The sequence below is a fragment of the Haemaphysalis longicornis genome, unplaced genomic scaffold (genome assembly GCF_048455015.1).
Source record: "Haemaphysalis longicornis isolate Haplotype H1 unplaced genomic scaffold, Haemaphysalis longicornis Haplotype H1 scaffold_12, whole genome shotgun sequence".
Taxonomy (NCBI): Eukaryota; Metazoa; Arthropoda; class Arachnida; order Ixodida; family Ixodidae; genus Haemaphysalis; species Haemaphysalis longicornis.
The window spans coordinates 86863304-86882622 of NW_027526225.1; the positions used below are offsets into that span (position 1 = coordinate 86863304).

Below are 19319 nucleotides of genomic sequence, written 5' to 3' on the forward strand. Positions count from 1 at the left end.
TGCATTAAAAAGTGCATTTCCACTAATTCAGTTATTTTGCCAGCTTTTGACACCTCTGAATATTTCAAACTGTAACCCGCCCAAGTTTGCAACACACGAGGGGAAAGAGAACAACTTCCTTAAGAGCATCGGTCAAAAGACCGTGTGTAACTCATCCTTTTTAGCTTATATTTGCGATATTCAGTGCTCAAAGCTTCTCAATGTGTATGCAAAATGCATAGGCTTCCATAAAATATTTTTTTAAATGCTCTTAGGAAGACTCAATAGTTTGTAATGCTATGCACCCAGCAGCGGGCCCCTAGCACATCGAACAGTGGGAAATAAAGAGGCTGCCTTCTATATCTTTTGTTGTTGTTGACTTGTATCAGATTGACGTTTTTTCTCTGCTCAATGCATAATTTTTCTGCACCGTCACAAACGTCCTATTAGGAGGTTTGGGGATGTTTGGGAGGCTCACAAAATTGGTGTAGATATTTTCTTCAGGCTATATGGCATACATTTCCTTCTTCGCAAATTGGTTTTCATTATGGCTGCGTGCAAGAAGGTGCATATCTGCGTCGTGCATTGTTTATTCACATGCAAATACAATGAGAAGGTTTGTGCTACGTCACTGCGAAACAGTGCAGACAATGTTACCTAGAGTATTTGAAGGCGGCCTTTGTACCCTGAATTTCTATTGTAACCATGGTTATCACAAGAAACTGACACTCAACTCGAAAACAGTTATGACATGATTACGGTGTTGAGGGCTTGATATACTCGGTGAAACGAATGCAACAAATAGTGTACGGTTTTTAGTATAACAAGAATCAAAACCGACGAATATGCCCAAGCAGCTCTTTATTGTTTTCCAGCCCCTTCAGGCATAAAGAACCAATCTTGGCCTACTCGGGATGATGTTCCACGAATTGAAGAAAATTATTCTTGCTCTCTTGAGTGCAGCTTTACTGTAACGCATATCTGAATACGGAGAAGCTATGGCTGTGCGAAATGTTCCTTAATTAAATATTCTTCCAGGTCTGAACAAAGATAGCTTTACTGTATTTTTAGCGTATACATGATTAGCATGCGTGTGTGTGTGCTCATGTGTGCGTGTACATGCGTGTGTGCGTGCCTGCATGAGCATATAAGTACATGCATGTGCGTGTGTGTACGTGTGTGCATGTGTTATGGCAGAAACATATTATGGTGGCCCACCTGCATAAATGATAAAAACCTACTAGCACTAGCTCCTCTCCATACTGACTTTTTACACTTCGTACTGACTTTTCATAAGAACAGAAAAGCAGTAATATAAAATGGGCGTGTCATTCCTTAGTCTCTATGATTTGGTTTACATCTACACATATCAGATGAGGTTAAAACCACAATTGCTTTGTGGATGAAGCAGTTAAAGGAGCACTGACACGAAAATTTCATGTTCCACTTTTATTGTTTTTATCGATGCTTAATGGTCTGGCGAACCCGAAACAGCCCTTCAAATACTTCAGCGCGCGATAGTTAATTACATTGAACGGCCTGAAAATCGTTTGTTTCAAATTCCCGCGCTTTCATCCCGAACGGCGCATATGACAGACTCCCGGACAGACGTCACCGCTTTGTGCGGACGTCACCGGCGCCCGCTTGAGAGGGTGTTGCGCCCGCTCGCCGCTCGTGGGGTCGCGCGCGTGAAGGGACGTCACGAGTTTTTGACGACCGCTGTCGCGTCACTTCTTTTCCGCTCTTGGATTGACGTCACGCTGATGTCCATTTGCTGAGTGCCGCTCCGCGCGCTGCTCCGTCGGCGCGATAAATGAGATCCAATTGAACTACGTTCTTCGCGTCGCAGGCCGCTCATATTTCAGCCAGGGTATTATGTTGAGTGAAGGAAGCGAACTGTGCAATAATATTAACGCCGAAAATTGGTGTCAGTGCTCCTTTAAGGCACCGTGCCCGGTATACCAGCACTGCCTCTGAGCTTGAACCGACCATGTTATTGGTATCATGCTGAACTGCTAACGTTTTACTCAATAAGCCTCCATACTGGTATAAAAATAGCACAGCAGGTTATTTGGAGTGCAGCCTACATTTTTTGCAGCCCATAGTGCATGTTGGCATACCCTTATGCAATGACAACGTAAAGTGATGTGATACAATACTTTTGAGTGTTCAACTGTTTTACCATCTCTTTACATACGATTACCAGGAATTGTAATGCCTTCTGCCCAAGCTGACAACCCCAAAGGCCTGGTATTTGTTTTGTGCTTGCATTTTCACTGTTGCCAGTTATTAGCAGCAGGCTGTTCCCTTTGTTCAAACGATTTTTTGATACAGAAGCTGACGCCTAGCTCCGACTCTTCACGCTCCGCACAGGACTGGCTTCGGAAGGAATGAGGCGACGCTGGCAATTTTCTTCTGGAACAGCATCAAAAACTATACTTTAAAGGAGCCATGAAGAGAAAACAAAAGTTTGTTTTATTCGAAAGATTAGGTGTTTCATAGTACCCCAAGCGCTTTCCCGGAAGCAAATGATGCCTTATTCACTGAGAAATAAGGCAATTTAAGCCAAAATTTTAAATCTCCCGCTAAAATTGCACATTCCGTGACGTGAACAATGGCGTCACACGAGCCGGTCCATGAAACAGATACTTAGTATGTCGACTCCATATAGCACCCACACGCGGGAGTCGATCGAGACGGCGGCCATTTTAAAAATACTAGTAAAACCTAGTGCACCCACAGCCCTAGTCATGGAATCGCCTGATCCGGAGAACAAAACTCTCGCCGAGGAGCTCGGGCTTGCATTTAACAACCTCACACCACTAAAACGCTCAATGCTTCTAAGTGCACGAGCGGCAAGAGTTGTGGGATACGCGGTGGACGGGAAAGCGACCATTCCGCGATAGCCACAACAGACGAACGCCCAGCCGTCGGCACCGCTGCCTCGTCAGCCCCGTCGCGACGGACGAATATAGACTGGTACGTATGTGCCGTATTTTGATTACGGTTAATAATAGTTCAATTTCAGTAGCAGTATCACTTATGCCAGTTGGCCGGTGTCGTGTATGGAAAGCCGTTCGCGCGAGCTCTCTGCTTCGACCAGAAAGATACGAGCGTCAATGCACGGTGTTTACGGCATTTTTTCCCCCAAGGTCAGAGCGATTTGACGAAGTCGGCAACGAGCGCCAGCATGTCCCAGGAGTGAGCTAACGTAAGGGTCCCTGCCGTAATCACTTCCTCGGCAATGAAGCGAGCACACTCGTACTTCTTTTAGCTCTATTTCTCCTCCGTTTGCAAAGTTCACAAAACGTAGCCACTTGCTTCGCCGAGGTTCGTCGTTGGGCAGCACATGAAAGGAGATCTCCTCACCGGCGGGGATGTCGCACTCCCTTGACGATTTGCCCGTACTACATGGGCATTTCAAAACGCAGCAACGAAATTTCATTGTAAAGTACTCGAACAAACTTAAGTTTTCAGTGGTTGTAAACTGGAAACGAGCTCGTAACGACAGCAGCAAGCCAACACCATTCCAAACTTACGCGACGACTGGCACTATCTCGTCGCTCCTTGCTGTTCCTTACTTCCCCCGTTTCTATTTTTACCTTTGCTGGTTGGCGATATGACGGCCAACCTCCTGTGAAGGGATTACGATACGAAGCAAGGTCGCGGCTGTGCGTGCTGGAACGGTTCGTTGGCCCCGAAGAGCCTCGAACCCGAAAATTCGTCTGCGCGACGGCGAGATGTCGAGCTCGGTTGGCGCCAGTTTCGTACGCATTGGCGCACACGCTTGCGTGTTCGTTCGGAACTTCAACCATTTACTCTACCGTTCTTTGTCATAAAAAGAATGTGCAGTATGTTTCACGGGCATTTAGCTCGCTATGCAAACTGTAAGCCCTGCCTAACATGCGTTTGCTTTTGCCGGCCTCCGCCAATCGCAGAGCATTCTCAAGTGACATCACAGGTTCTGTTGCGGAAAATGAGCTGGTGGGTCGCATGGTCATTTCCTTTTTTCCTAATTATGTAGCTTATTTGAGCGAAGTTCGCGTTATAAGTGGTGTCGTTATGGTTCTAACGAGGCAATCTTTCGAATGAACCAAACTTGTGTTTTCTCTTCATGGCTCCTTTAAATCATGCCTTGAGCTAGTTTGTGTGATTGTAAGTTTTTTATCATGATAAAAAGTTACACATACGCAAAACCTTGTGTGGACAAGCATCAGACATCCTGAGTGCACAGCAACAGCAGGGAGAGCAAGCTCGAGTGAAGCAGACAACAAATGCGAAAATGCCTAAGCTGACTTTACGGAGACATGCTTTGCAGCGCCGTCCATGGTCATGCTAGCCGCTAATTGGTGCAAGTGGCGATGCCCCATTGACACAACGCAGTGTGCACCGCAACACAATGTGGCGGCGGCGGCGGCAACGAGGAAGAAGAAGAAGAAGAAGAGGACAAGTTCAACGCACTCCCGTCACACTTCAACTACAGAGCGCCCCATGTAGCACCCACCATGGCGACGAGGGAGATGTAGAGGAACATGCCGGCGGCCAGGGCGAAGATGTGGGGGGCCCCCTCGGTGAGGTCGCCCACCAGGATGCCCACGCCCAGCCCCAGGAAGCAGGTGAGCGCCGACAGGAAGTTGTACGACACCGCCTGGCGCGTGCTCATGCCCGCGCTCAGCAGCACCGCAAAGTCCCCTGCAGGGGAGAAGGGGGGCTCGTCTCCCTGTGCACTCTCTTTCGTTCCTTCTCTCCCTATGAAGAGTTATCCCACTTTACGGCCGTGCCTTGTCGTCGTAGCTCGCTCGCTGGACCCAGAGGCTTCGAAAGCTAAGCGAATTATATCGTCATAAGCGTTCAAAACTGGTGAACCGCTGGCACTTGTCACACATCTTCCCGTTGTTTGGCGCAAAGAAAACTGTAGGTACAGTCTTTGTCAAAATTTTGTGGGCCACGGCGACCGTGGCCGGAGCAGGCGTGCGGCCAAGCAGGGGCGCTGCGCTTGGCGCTGTCGGCTGGTTACGCGGCTAAAGAGAGTGAGGGGAACTTTCGCGCTTCCTCTCATAGTATGGCTGGCGCGATAAGGGAAGTGGCGCCGGCTTCTCAAAGCAGGCGCACTTCGCTTCAGCACAGGCACTTTGCGCAGCGCTTGTCGCGCCGGACATACTAAAAGCAAGAGCAAAACTTCCCCTCGCTGTCTCTAGCCGCGCAACCAGCCGACAGCGGCAAGCGCAGCGCCCCTGCTCGGCCGCGCGCCTGCTCCGGCTATGGTCACCGTGGCCCACAAAATTTTGACAAAGAATGTACGTTTGAGGCAAAATATACGTAATTAACCGGCAGCGCCCGCGTTCATTTAGGTAGGAACGCTCATTGGGTTGGTTTTTACGATGGTAAGCGAAAAAAGCAACACCGGCACGTGCAGGAGGAATAGCAAGCACAAAAAGAACAGAACTCCCGCTGGTGCAGTTTAAGGCGGGGGGCGCACGAGCACTGCGAAGGCGGCAAATTTGAATTGCATGTGGTGGTAGCAGTGAGTGGATAACAGTGCTACAGCCCATTATGGCGAATCACTGCTCTGCACTTTCAACAAATTTCACATTGAGTGGAACGGCCTTAATTTTTTACCTTCAGAATGGCTTGGTTGTGAAAATAAATAAGGACTGCTTCTTCGCTTCTATCTTGTGTTTTCACGCGGTGATTTTTTTAGACAACTGCACCAACTTTTCTTTTATACCTTGATTTGTTTGTTCTTGCCTCTGTCATGTTTATTTTTACATGTTATTTAGAGCCAATATTACCTTGCCATATTTGTATCCGCACATGCTCTGTTCTTTCAATGTCTTCTTTATCACAGTGACTATTCATATTTTATTGCGTTGACGCCCCCCCCTATGTAATACCCTCATGCGTGAAGGCTTTTAGGGGTATTTTGAATAAATAAATAAACTTTTCTTTTTCCAACTTGTAGCATTACTGAGGAGCGATGACATTTCATAAGTTAGCATACCTAAGTGACCACTGCCCGAAAGCATTTCAAAGCACTGAACATTACACCCAGTGCCGGGCTACAAGCTTTGGGAGCAAAACTAGCTGGTAAAAATGGACCGATCAAAGTTTGTCACACCTTTCTGGGCATCTTTCTAATACTGCACTTGCGATCAGTAAAATTGAACACTGCTCCAAACGATAAAATAAGAAGAACCCCAGGTCTCTCACTCAAAAGGCCACCATTTCAGGAACCTAGTAAAGCCATTGCAGAAAAGTGATATTTTGCCCATACCAAGCTGCCAACTTGGATATGAACCCTTTAAATATACTTTGATGAACTTTAAAAAGATTTCTTGTACTTCGCTGCCACAAGTTACAGCCCATATATTTAGAGCTGATAGCTTCCATGGCTCTGAAAGCTGGTGCACCGACAGACTAAACTGGAAACCGTGCACAAAGCAAGCTTTCACCTCCAATATTAGTTTTGCTAAAATACTTTGCATTACATTGAATAACTACACACAGAAATCACTTCTGAAGGAAGTGCAATGAGCCAAACGGCTGCACCTATGATATCGCAAGTATCTGGTATTAGTATGTAAGTATAATATAAAGTAATATAAGTATAATATAAGTAAAATAGAATATCTGGGTCTCAAGAGACCTTGCACTTCGTAATTATTTACAAGGTGGCTTACATCCATAGTTTGCTGCCTATAAGTAAAATATAGGTATAATATAAGTAATACAAGTAAAATATAAGTATAATATGTGGGTCTCAAAAGAGCCTGCACCCTGTAATTAATTATGGGGTGGCCTACATCCGTAGATTGCTGCCAACCTGGGAGCAGTCAGGTGTGCAACTTCTGGCACTTGATTGAGTTTCTGCTTACCCAGTTCGTGTGGGAACTCCTCGCAGACGACCGCAACCGAAATGCTGGCACCGGCCAAGAGGCTCTCGGAGAAGGCCGCACCGATGGAGAGGCCATCGATGAAGTTGTGCATGCCATCGCCAAAGATGATCATCCATGCCACGGCTGCTATCCCGTCCCCAGCCTTGATCCCGTGGTCGTGGTTGTGCACGGGCTGTTGGTGTCAATGGGCATGAATATTAGGTCACTCCGGTGTGGCTGAACTTCCCCACACTTGTGCGAAGGAAAGTTTGACATCCACCTGAATGCAGCCATACGGCTCTACAAGGAAAAGCTATACAGCTTCCTTAGAAACTTCGCAGTTGAAGAAGTTTCTGAGGAAGTTGTACAGCTTTCCTTTGTAGCCATATAGCTGGATAAGGTGAGTGTCAAACTTTCCTTCACAAAAACTTACTCCACCTTGGGGATTTCCCCTAAATTTGGTCGATTTCACCACACTTGATTGACATTCAACAAACAGAAAGTATTCCCACAAAAAACAGACAGGAACATGTGTTATTTGACGTGCCAAAAGATTACAATACAGTCGAACCTCGTTATAACGAAGTAGTATCAGGACAGCAAATTATTTTGTGACCTCTGATATCTGATAGAAGTAGAGGTAAAAATCGGCTCTAACAAATGTTCTACTTGAGGCTTCGAACCCACTATAAACAAGGCAACCCTTACCTTTCTCACTGTTGCATTTCAAACTCAATGAACTGGAGCACGAGTACGTGAAATCAAAAGAGGACAAAGTTCACTTGACAAAACAGGCCTGCGTCCTTATTTATTTGACGAAGGATGTCATCTTCGTCTGGTGGCTGCTCACAGCACTGAGCATTACGAAGTTTTCTACAGTGTCCACGAACAGAAGTGCCCTTTACAGTTCTGCAGTTTTGGATGTCTGAGGGTTTTTCGAAGTAGCTTCTCAGCCTCCTGGTCAAATATGTCTTTGTTATATCCTATATCGTACGCAGCTCTCACGGTTTCAGTTTTGTTATAAAAGAGTTCTTGTCATTGAAACAAAGTGTGCCAAATCAAAGTTCGTATTTCGTTTGCTATAGCCGATAGTTCGCTATATCAGAGTTTGTTACAACGAGGTTCAACTGTAATGTAAAAGCTCGAATTTCACACATTTCAGGCATTTTGGGCAGTTTAGTTTGCACTAAAATCGACAATGCATCACGCGGTATTTGGCTCATACATTTTTTTATTCTTTCCAAAAATTAATAAAATGCACAGCTAGCAAAACTGCTTACATTATACACTGTGTTTTATTAAAGAGAAAAGAATGCATGGTCAGTTACAAGGACATTGCAAGGGTCAAGTGCTTTGGACAGTGCTCACCACATTACAGGTGAGACAGGCAGCTGAAGAGAATCACATACGGCTCTCTTAAAACTACACAATCCTGAAGGTTAACTCCAAAAAATAGGAAGAAATAAATTTAGAATAGCCATTTGTTTCAAACCCAGCAGGGGCTGCATCAAAGCACTGGTTTAAATTTCTGACAGCCATGGGCAGGTCATTGAAAGTGCTCATAGAAGGCAAGGAAAAATAAATTGTTAGAGTGAAAAAAAAATACATGGGTCATTCACACAATGAAATAAGTTTTTGTGTCAGCTGTGCATGTAAAGGGTAAAGGTTTGTGGAAGAAGGCATGTGGCAGAAGAATGATAATCAATCTTGATTCAAGCATTTATTTCCCTTTGTGGTTCTAGAAGAGGCAAGAATAGGGGCAGTAGCATTACTGAGTGCATTCATGTGTGAAAAAACATTCAAACAGACCTGCACATGTCTGAACCATAAAACAGAAGCTAGCTGGCCATCCTATCTTTCCACTCCTCCAGTCGTATGATGAAAACATGTGGGTATGGCTGACAAGTCCTCCTGTTCTAGTCTCTGTATGCTCACGATAACACGAGTGAGGTGTTTCTTTATGCAGTGCGCGACGGATGAAGAGCCACATTCTGGCTTTCCCCTCGTCCGATTAAAACAGTGCCGGCGCCAGTGGTCATGTGACCTTCAACGCAGCGACAAGTTTTTGTGCTGACACCATGATCTCAGTGAACAGGGACTATGAATGCTGACGTGGTAAAAAAATTTCTTGGTGCACTTAAGTCTGCTCATGCGCTTTGAAGGCCTTATGGTTCCCCTTGGCAACACTAGCCAGACCTATCTACCGCTAAACTCTTCGCTCTTGTTTTTTGTTATTTCCGTCTTCTGGTGCAAAGTAGTTGAATTAGTAGACTGACGACACTTCATGCCACAGCTACCCCTGGAGATCTGCATTCAATTCCCATACAAACTCTACAGAGAGTTTTTCACTCTTTAAAGCGGCCACTATTTTCTGTACCACAGAAAAATAACAACAGCGCCGGTTTTTCGCAAAATGGGGCCCCCTTCGAACGAGAGAGAAACAGAAAGAAGCACGGCATGATCAAGCACTGCTAAGTGCAGAATACAGGATTCAGCACACAAAACCCTCGCGAGCAGAGGACACTGACTTGAATGGGCGGAGGCTCTACCGCAGCGAGGGGGTTCTTGATCACAGGCGAGTCTCCTGAGGCCAGCTCCAGGACGCAGCCGTTGGTCAGCGAGTGGCCAAACGACTTCTCCGACTTCTCGTCACTCCGCCTCTGTGTCAAGATGGGAAAGCATGGAGCGCACAGGTAATGAAGGCGACAAGCTCCACAAGGCTGACTGGGATCGATGCAAAGGGCATGTATATATCACTCAGATATTTTGAACTATTCCACACCCTGAACTCACAAATGAAATTTTTTTGGTATGTACTGAGTGTATACGCTATTCATTCCGCATATCAAATTCCTCGTTATATCAAACATCTCCTTAATCCCCTTCCAATTCAAAAAATCCAGGTTTGACAGTATTAACCTGGTCTTGAGGAGGATAAAAAGGTACAAGCTTCCACTAAGATCATTTTTAAATGTTGTGAAATTAATAAGCAGTTTGTGAGATCAACAAAACACACCAAGAGAGAAAGCGCAAAAACTGTTCTCAATACAGTGTAACCATTACAACAGACCTGCTTACAACAGATATTCAGATACAAGGGACCTATTTGCGATGTTTGGTTCATATTCCTATATGTGCCATTGATTAAGCTTCTTTTACTCCAGATTCTGTTACAACATACATTCGGATATAACAGACTAGTTTAAAAGGTTGACAAGTCTATTGTTGCACCTCTACAGTAAACTCTTCAAGTGCATACCTTTCGTTCTAACATATGCAGTGTTTGTGTTTCTAATTTGCAATGGTGAGAAAATGAAAGCAATTTGAAACAACTAAAAATAATTGTGATTTAGAAGAAGTGAAACATTTTGCTTGCCAAAAAAACTAGCACTTTTTAACAATGCTAGTGCAACAGACCAGACGTTTATACAGTAGAACCCCACTGATACGTTAAAAAAAAAAAAAAAAGAGGGAGTAACGTACTATAGGGAAGAAACGTACTATGGGGCATTTTTAGTATTCATAATTGAGAGCGTAGTAACGGGAAAATCGTTGAACCGGGAACGTATGAACAGCGTTCTACTGTATATGAAAGTTACAATAGCTAAAAGAAAAAAAAGTAAGCCCCCTTACAGAATAGATGGCTATATTTCTAAGCCTGGCAACAAGAGCATTACTTGCACTTCGCTTGTACAGTAGCCGACCAATTTTCTGGAACTGGAGGGGAACGAAAAATATTCGGAATAAAAGAGCAGCACGAAAAATCCGCGAGCCATTACTCCTATGGGACAACTGGCAGTTCCTCGGGGAAGTCTGAAATATCCAGCAAGTCCGACTTTTCGGAGTCCGAAGAAACGGTCGGCTACTGACTGTATTCAGTGGAGACAATGGAAATGCAAGTGTTAGGTTGAAGAAGTGAAAAAGTAGTAATATAATAGTATGAGTGAATGAAAAGATGTAAAGTGCCATACAACGGGAGCAGAGCAAATGCAACAAGACTTGTGCGTGTGATTTCATGTGGTGCTTCATAGCGTCACAAGGACGGAACCGCTGGAAAACCCAAGTCATCTTAAAAATGTTTATTGACCTTAAATACCAAACTGTTTTAGTTGTAGCCGAATCTTGAAAAATGACTGGCATACTTTTATTCTTCGTGTTTTGTTTTTAGCCATTGCAAAATACCAACTCTTGTTCCAACAGACCGCATTCATGATTCCAGTGAAGTATGTAGATTTGGATTGTTCATACTTCCTCTATTACAGACTGCAATCGTGATCACTATCATGGTCTGTTGCAATGAGGCTATGCTGTACTTGAGAAGGCTACTTACTAGTACTTTCAAAGCCGAGCTATTGTACACACTGCATAAGTGTCGCTACCGCACAAGTGCCGTATAAGCAGTGTGGGAGATGATCCAGCCCAGATACCCGAACCATAGAGTTTCTTACAATATAACTAGAGGGGAAACTGGCGTTGCGATCGTACGCCTCAATGGGCGTGATGGGTAGTTGTGGATTCGGATTGGCGCTTGATGGCTCGTGGAACTTACTATGGATTGCAGGCAGTTTCGTTTTCGTTTTGGATTTACATGAACGCATTTGTCTAGGCGGGGTGTTGGGAGGAGTGATCAAAAATATGTTTCTCCTTGAACTGCATGCCTCGCGTGCACTGACGCCGCCCTGAGTGGAATGTTTTATAACCAGAGTTGCGAAGTGGGTGGGTTATCAATGCATTGCCGCACAGCGAGCACGAAAACACAAATGACGGCGCTCTGTGTGGCGAAGTTGTCTGCTAATAAAGAGTTGCGGCGCTGCTCATTCGGCAGAGCAATGTATTGTCAAAGCTGACGACGGTTGCGAATCGCTTGGAACAGCCACACCTTTCGTGCGAACGCCGGCTCCTACGGTGTAGAACAGCAGCACCGGCGGCTGATAGGAACGCAGCTTGATGGATGTCACTAATTCAGGCAAGAATAACTTCTCCAAAGGTAACCGGTTTCTTTTTCCTTGTGAGCACAAAATTTCTCTTACTATTACAAACCACCAGCGCCGAAACTTTTACAAGTAGTTTTTAAAGAAGTCCGTGTTCTGCTGTCGTTGGCGGAAAATGGCAAACCTGCTCCACAAACCTTCCCGACTCCGCGTCTGCTTTTTATTTAAACGCGCTGTTTTTTTTCCGTACAAAACCAGTTTTTTGTCACCAACTTTCTTGTTTGCCATGTAATTTGTAAACGGAGAACCGGGCAATAAGAGCTTTTTTGTCAAAAAACACAATTTGCGCAGCCATAAGCCTGTTTTGATCCTACGCAATCCGGTTCCAAAACTACCCATCATTCCCATTGAAGCGTAAGCGCCGCTGCCATGTTCACGTTGGCACTAGCGCCATTTTCCCCTCTAGTTATTTTTATGAAACTCTATGACCCGAACACCTGATGCAGTCATCCCCGCAGAGGAAGTACACAATGAAGAGACGGGGGGGAGCTCACCTGGCGATAGTCTGCGATGAAGCGCATCACTTTGTCGCTGAGGTAGAACAGGTAGACGCCCACAAACACTATGAGAGACTTCCACAGGTAGTCGTGCTCCTGGTCCTGGCCCAGCAGGTTGAATGCCTGCACAGAGCGGGGGAATCTATGGTGAGATTCAACAGCAGAATGCAGTATTTCACATAAACGGTCTATCCCTCTTTCGCACAAACGGCAAGACAGGAGTGGTCAGCACCACACCAGCAAAAACACACTCCCTCTTAACATGGGATTTGTAAATGGTTCTACCCATTGATGAACACTGATAAAGGGGCAAGACGTTCTAGATGGTGGCAGTCAGGGCAGTGCACATTTAACACACTGATACTCATTGGTTTCCTATATCCCGTTACAAAGGCATAATAGTATTTGGACCTGCTGGCACTAGTATTGAGTGAGCAGCAGTACCTGCGGGATGAGGTGGAAGACGGCGCTGCCCAGCAGGGAGCCCACGGCCAGGCCCTCGAAGACCATGAGCAGCTTGTGGTACAGGGCGTGGCTCAGGAAGGGCACGATCACCAGGCCCGCCAGGGAGCAACAGCTGATCACAAACACCGCCAGGATGCCAAAGCCCCACACTGCATGCAGTGGCAGCAGAGGCAGAGAGTGAGAGGGGTGGGGTAGAAAGCACGCTAGTGTATCCCCCCCTCTCAAACTGCAGCACCACGCGTGACGAGACAATGCAAAGAGCTAACAATTGGTTGGCTGATTGTAGGGTTTAACATGCCGATGCAACCCAGGCGATTAGGCGCGTCGTAGTGGAGGGCTCCGGATTAATTTCGACCACCTGGGGATCTTTACGTGCGCCGAAATCTCGTACGCGCGGGCGTTTTTGCTTTTCGCCTCCATCAGAAAAGCGGCCACCGCGGACAGGAGATGCAAAAGGGGCAAAGGGATTGGTGGAAGAATTCTTTGGGACAGCAAAACACCAGCTGGAGCCCAAAAGAAATGTGCCAGTATGTGTCTTGCGAGACCTTTGTACACAGCATTTGATGAAATACCCCTTGCTGTGTGTAATGTACTAAAACCAATAAGAAAAGAAGTCAGAGGACCCTCTTGCACTTCTTAAGGGTTCTGAATGCGGAAGGATTAATATCCAATTTAACAACCGAGATGCTTTGCTTCCGCCCAACATTCTTCGTCCTCTTGCCACTTGACATGATTTGCCTCGCAATCTGCTTCTGCCTTAGTTCACGACGGTGGCTGTATCCTTTTGCTCCACCACTTCATCTGCAGTGTTCTGGCATGAACGGTGCACTGGCATACCTTTCACTAGTGCCGAATTAAGGTGCGTGCTATGAACGCCTAAAAATCATGCAGTCTAGGAGCCGTTTTGCTGTTACAACGCCAACCCCGGCTTTTTCGCTGAGTGTGCCATTAAATGTACTCACACTAAAACTGGAGCGCTCACACTTGGGAGCCCCCTAGTTTGTCTTCGATAGATGAACCTAGCAAATCCCGTACTTCACGAAAATCGCCCTTTGAGGATGTCTTTGGTGCTCTTCATCAAATTCCGCGCAAGACACAAAACACCTGCCATTACCTTTCGCATGTGTGTCTTGATCCGAATCTTGACTGCAATTGAAAACCATCCAAAACAGCGATGCTGACACACAGCCATGCTGAAAAACTTACACTCTCGGATCGGAGCAACACATGGCCAATGAGGCATGCCACAGTGGAGCACTACAGGATTACCATCTACTGTTCTTGAGCGTACCCATAGATTTGCATTCAAGGGATGCACTTTTTTACGCCTTCATCAGAAGTACGACACTAGCAAGTTGGTTTTAACGGGGCACTTAAAGGGGCCATGCAGACAAAATACAAGTTTGTTTTATTCAAAAGATTTCGTGTTTTAGAGTGCCCCCAGTGCTTGCCTAGCAGCAAATGATGCCACCTTCACTGAGAAATTAATTCAGGTTAAAATTTTGATTCTCCCGCTAAACCGTGTTTCCGTGACATCTGCCACAAAGTCATAAGAGCGTGTATTCAAATGAATTTCCGCTGCGTCATTCGGCTCTGCAGCCCTGCTTGCCATCAGTCCTCCCAGATGGCGCTACCATACTCAGCCACGGACCGTTGTCCACCGTTGCCTTGTTTTTGACCGTATTTGCACCTGGCTTGCTTTTGTAACTGTAGAAAGTAATCGCTTCGTGAAACATGGAGTACCCTCGACAAACAGGGTCACGTATAACAACTTCGCTTACGCCAATTGGCCAGTGTGATGTAAGACAACTCCAAAGTGGCGGTCAGCTGTGCAGCTAGAACAAGCATAGTGCACCCAGCACCGACAGCAGTGTGCATTGGTACTTCTATGCTTACGTGTATTTTCACAACTTTCATTGTTAACTGCACCATTTTTTACTGTTGTAAAATGAATATGCATTACATTTAAGCGCAAACAGCTTGCTTGGCAAGCTTATAAGCCCTGCCTAATTTGCATTTGCTTTTCCTATCCTCAGCCAATCGCACAGCTGGGCATATGACATCATAGGTTCAGTTGTGGGAAATGAGCTAGTGGGTCGCATAGCCATCCTCTTTGTCCTCATTATGTAGCTTATTTTAGCGCAGTGTGCGTTAAAAGAGGAATCAGTATGATTCTAACGAGGCAATCTTTCAAATGAACCAAACTTGTGTTTTGTCTGCATGGCCCCTTTAAGTCCGCTTGTGAGATTTGAATGCGAAAGCAGTACGGCCTCCCCTGGCAATACATGTCAGACTTCTTTCAGCTATACCGTGTTTGCATCTCTTTTCTTGTTTTTCCTCATCTTTTCTTCACATCTGTTTCCTCATCTTTGCTGATCACCAGACTGCAGACCCCATGTAACTCCGTATCCAAAAGCTACAAATCTGTATCATCGTAGCTTTATATAAACCATCCTGACACACACATGATAAAGCAGCAAAGTATTGCCAGTGGCACCATAATGCTTTCACATTCAAACCACGTTAGCAAACTTGAATACCCCAAGGAATTTTTTGTTTAGACTCATTCGGTGTTCTATGTTGAATATACCTTGAATGTCGTGTTTAGAGTCCCTGTCGATGTTTTTTTTTTATAGTTAAATGACGGCGCGGAACTTGTTCCATCCACTGCTCGTAACATCAGTTTTTTTAGCCTCACGGGGACATGTTTTCGCATTAACAAGTGGCTTCCTTCATAGTGGCAGAACAACCTCATTACTAATCCCGTTTCAACACAAGGCTGTTTCCTTCTCTCAGCGCCGTGGAATTTGTGTGATGGCCACACCGCTCAGGCGATCATGCTAAAACATCCAGACTGCACACCTACCCTGAGCGGGCGTGGGCCGCGTCTTGCCCCTCGGCGCAGTCGTGCCCGGTGACGTGAAGTCACACGACCGGTGCTGCATTTGGAACAGCAGCACGGGACACAGGCGAACCAGCGCCTCTGCCGTGCTGTTGCTTTCCGCCACTTCGGGAAACATCCGCAGCAGTTCATGCACCGGAAGGCACTGCACAGGGCAGACAAGAAGGCAGGAGCGAAGGAAGGCCCTTCAGACTTGCAGGAGAGCGTTGGCAGCAACTGTTATGAGTCCTAGTGCAAAAACTCGCATGACACTTTGGTATGCAAAAGTAAAAGCGCAAGGAACTCGGCGTGCCTCGGAATGGAACAGTCCATTCCCACCGAAACTGTAGAAAAAAAAAAAACATGCCAATTGTTTTCTATTATCTCAATTTTTATATGGCTCCTGTTATCAGAAACTGCGTAAAGAAATTTCATTTCATTTTATTGTACTCTCAGGGCCGTTCAGGTGTTACAGAGAGGAGTGGGGTAACAAAAAAGCAAAGTGCATAACAAACAATGGAGTGGTCAATAAAAATGATTGGCAAGTGCAGACTTGAATTTTTCCTGTTTTTTCATAGATATGATGCCGGCAGGAAGGTTGTTCCAGTCCACACTGGTTTTTGGGAGGAATGAGCCAAAATAAAGGTTGGTGTTGCCAACGTTACTAGATTATAGTAACGTTGGGTGTTGCTGCTTGGCACATCTACTTTCAAATGGTGGTCAAGGCGGGTAGAAATGTATGCAGGCGGGCTGAAAAGAGACTGTTTTAGAGTTTCGTTGCTGCAAAAAAATTTGTGGAAGAGGCAAAACTGTGAAATGCGACGTCGAGTAGTTAAAAATGGAAGATTTGAAGTCTTTTTCATCAGCCATGTGCTAGCTGTTCGAGCATAATTAGATAGAATGAATCGTGCAGCGCGGTTCTGTACAGCTTCGAGTTTTTGTATTAATGAGGCAGTTTGCGGGTCCCACACAGATGAGGAAAACGGTTGCATAAAAAACTGGAAGACATTTTCATCTTTCTACCGACAAATTGTATCAGCTTAATGGCAAATTGGAATGACTGATTGATTGATTGATTGATTGATTGATTGATTGATTGATTGATTGATTGATTGATTGATTAATTTAGGGGTTTAACACGCCAAAGCTGCACCTGGGTTAGAGGCGTGCCGTAGTGGAGGGCTCCGGATTAATTTTGACCACCTGGGGATCTTTAACGTGCGGGAAATCTCGAACACACAGGCGTTGTCGCTTTTCGCCTCCATCAGAAAAGCAGCCGCCACGGCTGGGAATTGAACCATGAATTTGAATGAGCTGTGTGTTTGCTTTGAGCGATTTTGGGACTTTTTTATTAAAATATTTGCACGAAAAATTCTCGCCTTTACCTTTCTAAAGACTTTACCCTTACTGCAAACCGAACAAACTACAATAGACGAGCTTACTGCAAACTGAAATAGATGAACAAAAGTTTCAATAGGTGAAAAAAAAAAAAAAAAAAAAAATTAAAATATGCAAGTTTTTCAACCCAGGTTGGCGAGAATTCCGTCAGAGCAGAGTTACACGTGTGCATGTGAATGCAAACGAATGCTTGTAAATGAATGGGAAAAAAAGGGAAAAAAAGGGAAAAAAAGAAAGAGGGAGCAGTTGTTTAGCCATGCTGACTTGCTGACTCGTTTTTCACTTCAGCAACAACCTGACCTGTTTCGTATCATGGCAAGAACACCTGAATTCGCAGCTGGGTGCCAAGCCTCGACAGACACACATGCCTGTCATTGACTTTAAACAGGCCTGGCAGGGGGGAAAAAAGAAAAGAAAAAGAAAGCTACGAAGAAGCAAGCTGGCATGGGTGGGCCAATAGTGCAGGCATGTAATGCAGCCTTTGAAACACACAAACGCCCATTCTGACTTGGCTCTATTCACATTTTAAAATTATCTGTAACAAACAAAACAGAAGAACAAAACCGTTCAGCAACGCAAAACTGACACATTACAATCCGAAATGAAAAGGCCACAAACATAATTTTAGATCTTTTCTTTACAAGGTAAAAGCTCAACCAGAAAATATTAATGCTACAAGCTTGAAAAAAAAAATAATAAAGGAGCGAGGTAACTTTAAAACTAATTGTTTTAAATACTTCATAGCAGGAGGCAAAGCAGCAAGTTAACAAATTCTGATGCTAAGCCTTTTTTGTTGCCAATTACAACGACACATCCTAAATTAGCTGTACCAGACATCAAAATAAATGCCATTTTATTATAAGCATGAGAAAAAATAAAATAACTGGCAAAGTTCACTTATTAATTAAATCCCTGGCAGTTGTAGGCGCACAATGCACCTATTATCATGGTTATTAGTGGTATCATTTATTCCAATGTCTCACGCAGCTACTGATGACTTGAAACGCAGCTGTTACGTTGTTCCAAGAACCCGCATGCCTCTCTTTGTCACTGTCAGCGCAAAGTCTGAAGGCAATGGGCCTTTTTCCAGTAGCGCAGCCCTCTTGTGGCGGCCGCCCTAACTACACTTGGGAAACCACGGCCTCCGCGATCGGCTTCCGGCGGCGCGCCGTTGCTCCGCCGGCAGCCGATCGCGGAGGCCATGGGGAAACCAACGTTTATAAACGATGGGGGAAACTATAGAAGAACACGCCCCCTTTTTTTCCACCTGCCCTGCGCAGTTGAGGAAGCCGTCCCAGCGCCACACGATTTTGGTGGATGAGAAATGTTTTGATGGCAGTCGTAGCGCATACCTATCAGCCGCTTTCAGGGCTCATAAAACGGAGCAGTACCTAGTGGGCTTAGTGTTCGCAACTGGCTAATCCAATATGGCATCGCTTTATTTACGTTTTGCTATGGAGGAAGAAAACTTTTCTTTCCATGCATTTTGCCCACCAATAATGGCAGATCGGTCGCTGGGAGCGAGAGTAGCGCATGCGAAGAGTGCAACTAGAAAAAGCTCAATTTTTTACTGCGAGATAAGCGAAAGCCTGGCATGAAAAAAGTTAAAGCCAAAGCCACACTCTACACGATGTGGGTCAAAGCCTGCTCTGCCTTCTTCCGCATTCTGCCCTGTCAACAACTCCCGAGATACGGGTACCCCCACTTTTTGATACATGGTAACACATTACAGCCTCCTATCTCCTAAGCCCAGCCATCTCAAGCAGAGCAAAGCGAGACGAGATGAAAAAAACACACGCAGACATTTTAAGAACAAGCAAGGGTCATATTTCTCCCAGTTTCATTTTTCAGTCAAGATAACACGAAGCCCCAGATTATCATGAGAGCATTCTTCTCTCTCTCTTTTATCAGCTGCACTTCTGAACGCCAGTGCAGCGACTGGAGATAACAGTTCTAAGTATTACGGCTGCCTGAATAGAGCAACTTGAAAATCAAATCGACTACAAGTGTTTGAAGAATAACTGGCTTCAAATAACAATTTGAATGTCGAACACTTTTTCGGCTGTACATATCATATCCATCAAAACCTCACACTGCGTAGAAGTATGAACTCTTGGGCAGAGATATATGCGACGGAAAAATTAACACGCCCGTCAAAAAGTAACATTTTGAGGACAACATTTGTTATTGGGCACCAGTGGTCAACAACCCATTTTCTAAAACCTTGCAAGAG

At 45.2% G+C, this 19319-nt stretch overlaps 1 protein-coding gene across 1 annotated transcript in view; it reads right to left on the reverse strand.

Annotated features, from left to right (window-relative positions):
• LOC144162927 (metal cation symporter ZIP14-like) overlaps window positions 1-19319 on the reverse strand; it is a 41121-nt gene that overhangs the window by 11832 nt on the left and 9970 nt on the right. The window contains exons 2-7 of the mRNA XM_077693654.1: window positions 15674-15854; window positions 12787-12956; window positions 12340-12465; window positions 9383-9514; window positions 6855-7047; window positions 4484-4671 (exon numbers count right to left, since the gene is read on the reverse strand). Coding sequence (XP_077549780.1) covers window positions 4484-4671; window positions 6855-7047; window positions 9383-9514; window positions 12340-12465; window positions 12787-12956; window positions 15674-15854 — 990 coding nt within the window. The remainder of the gene's footprint in view (window positions 1-4483; window positions 4672-6854; window positions 7048-9382; window positions 9515-12339; window positions 12466-12786; window positions 12957-15673; window positions 15855-19319) is intronic.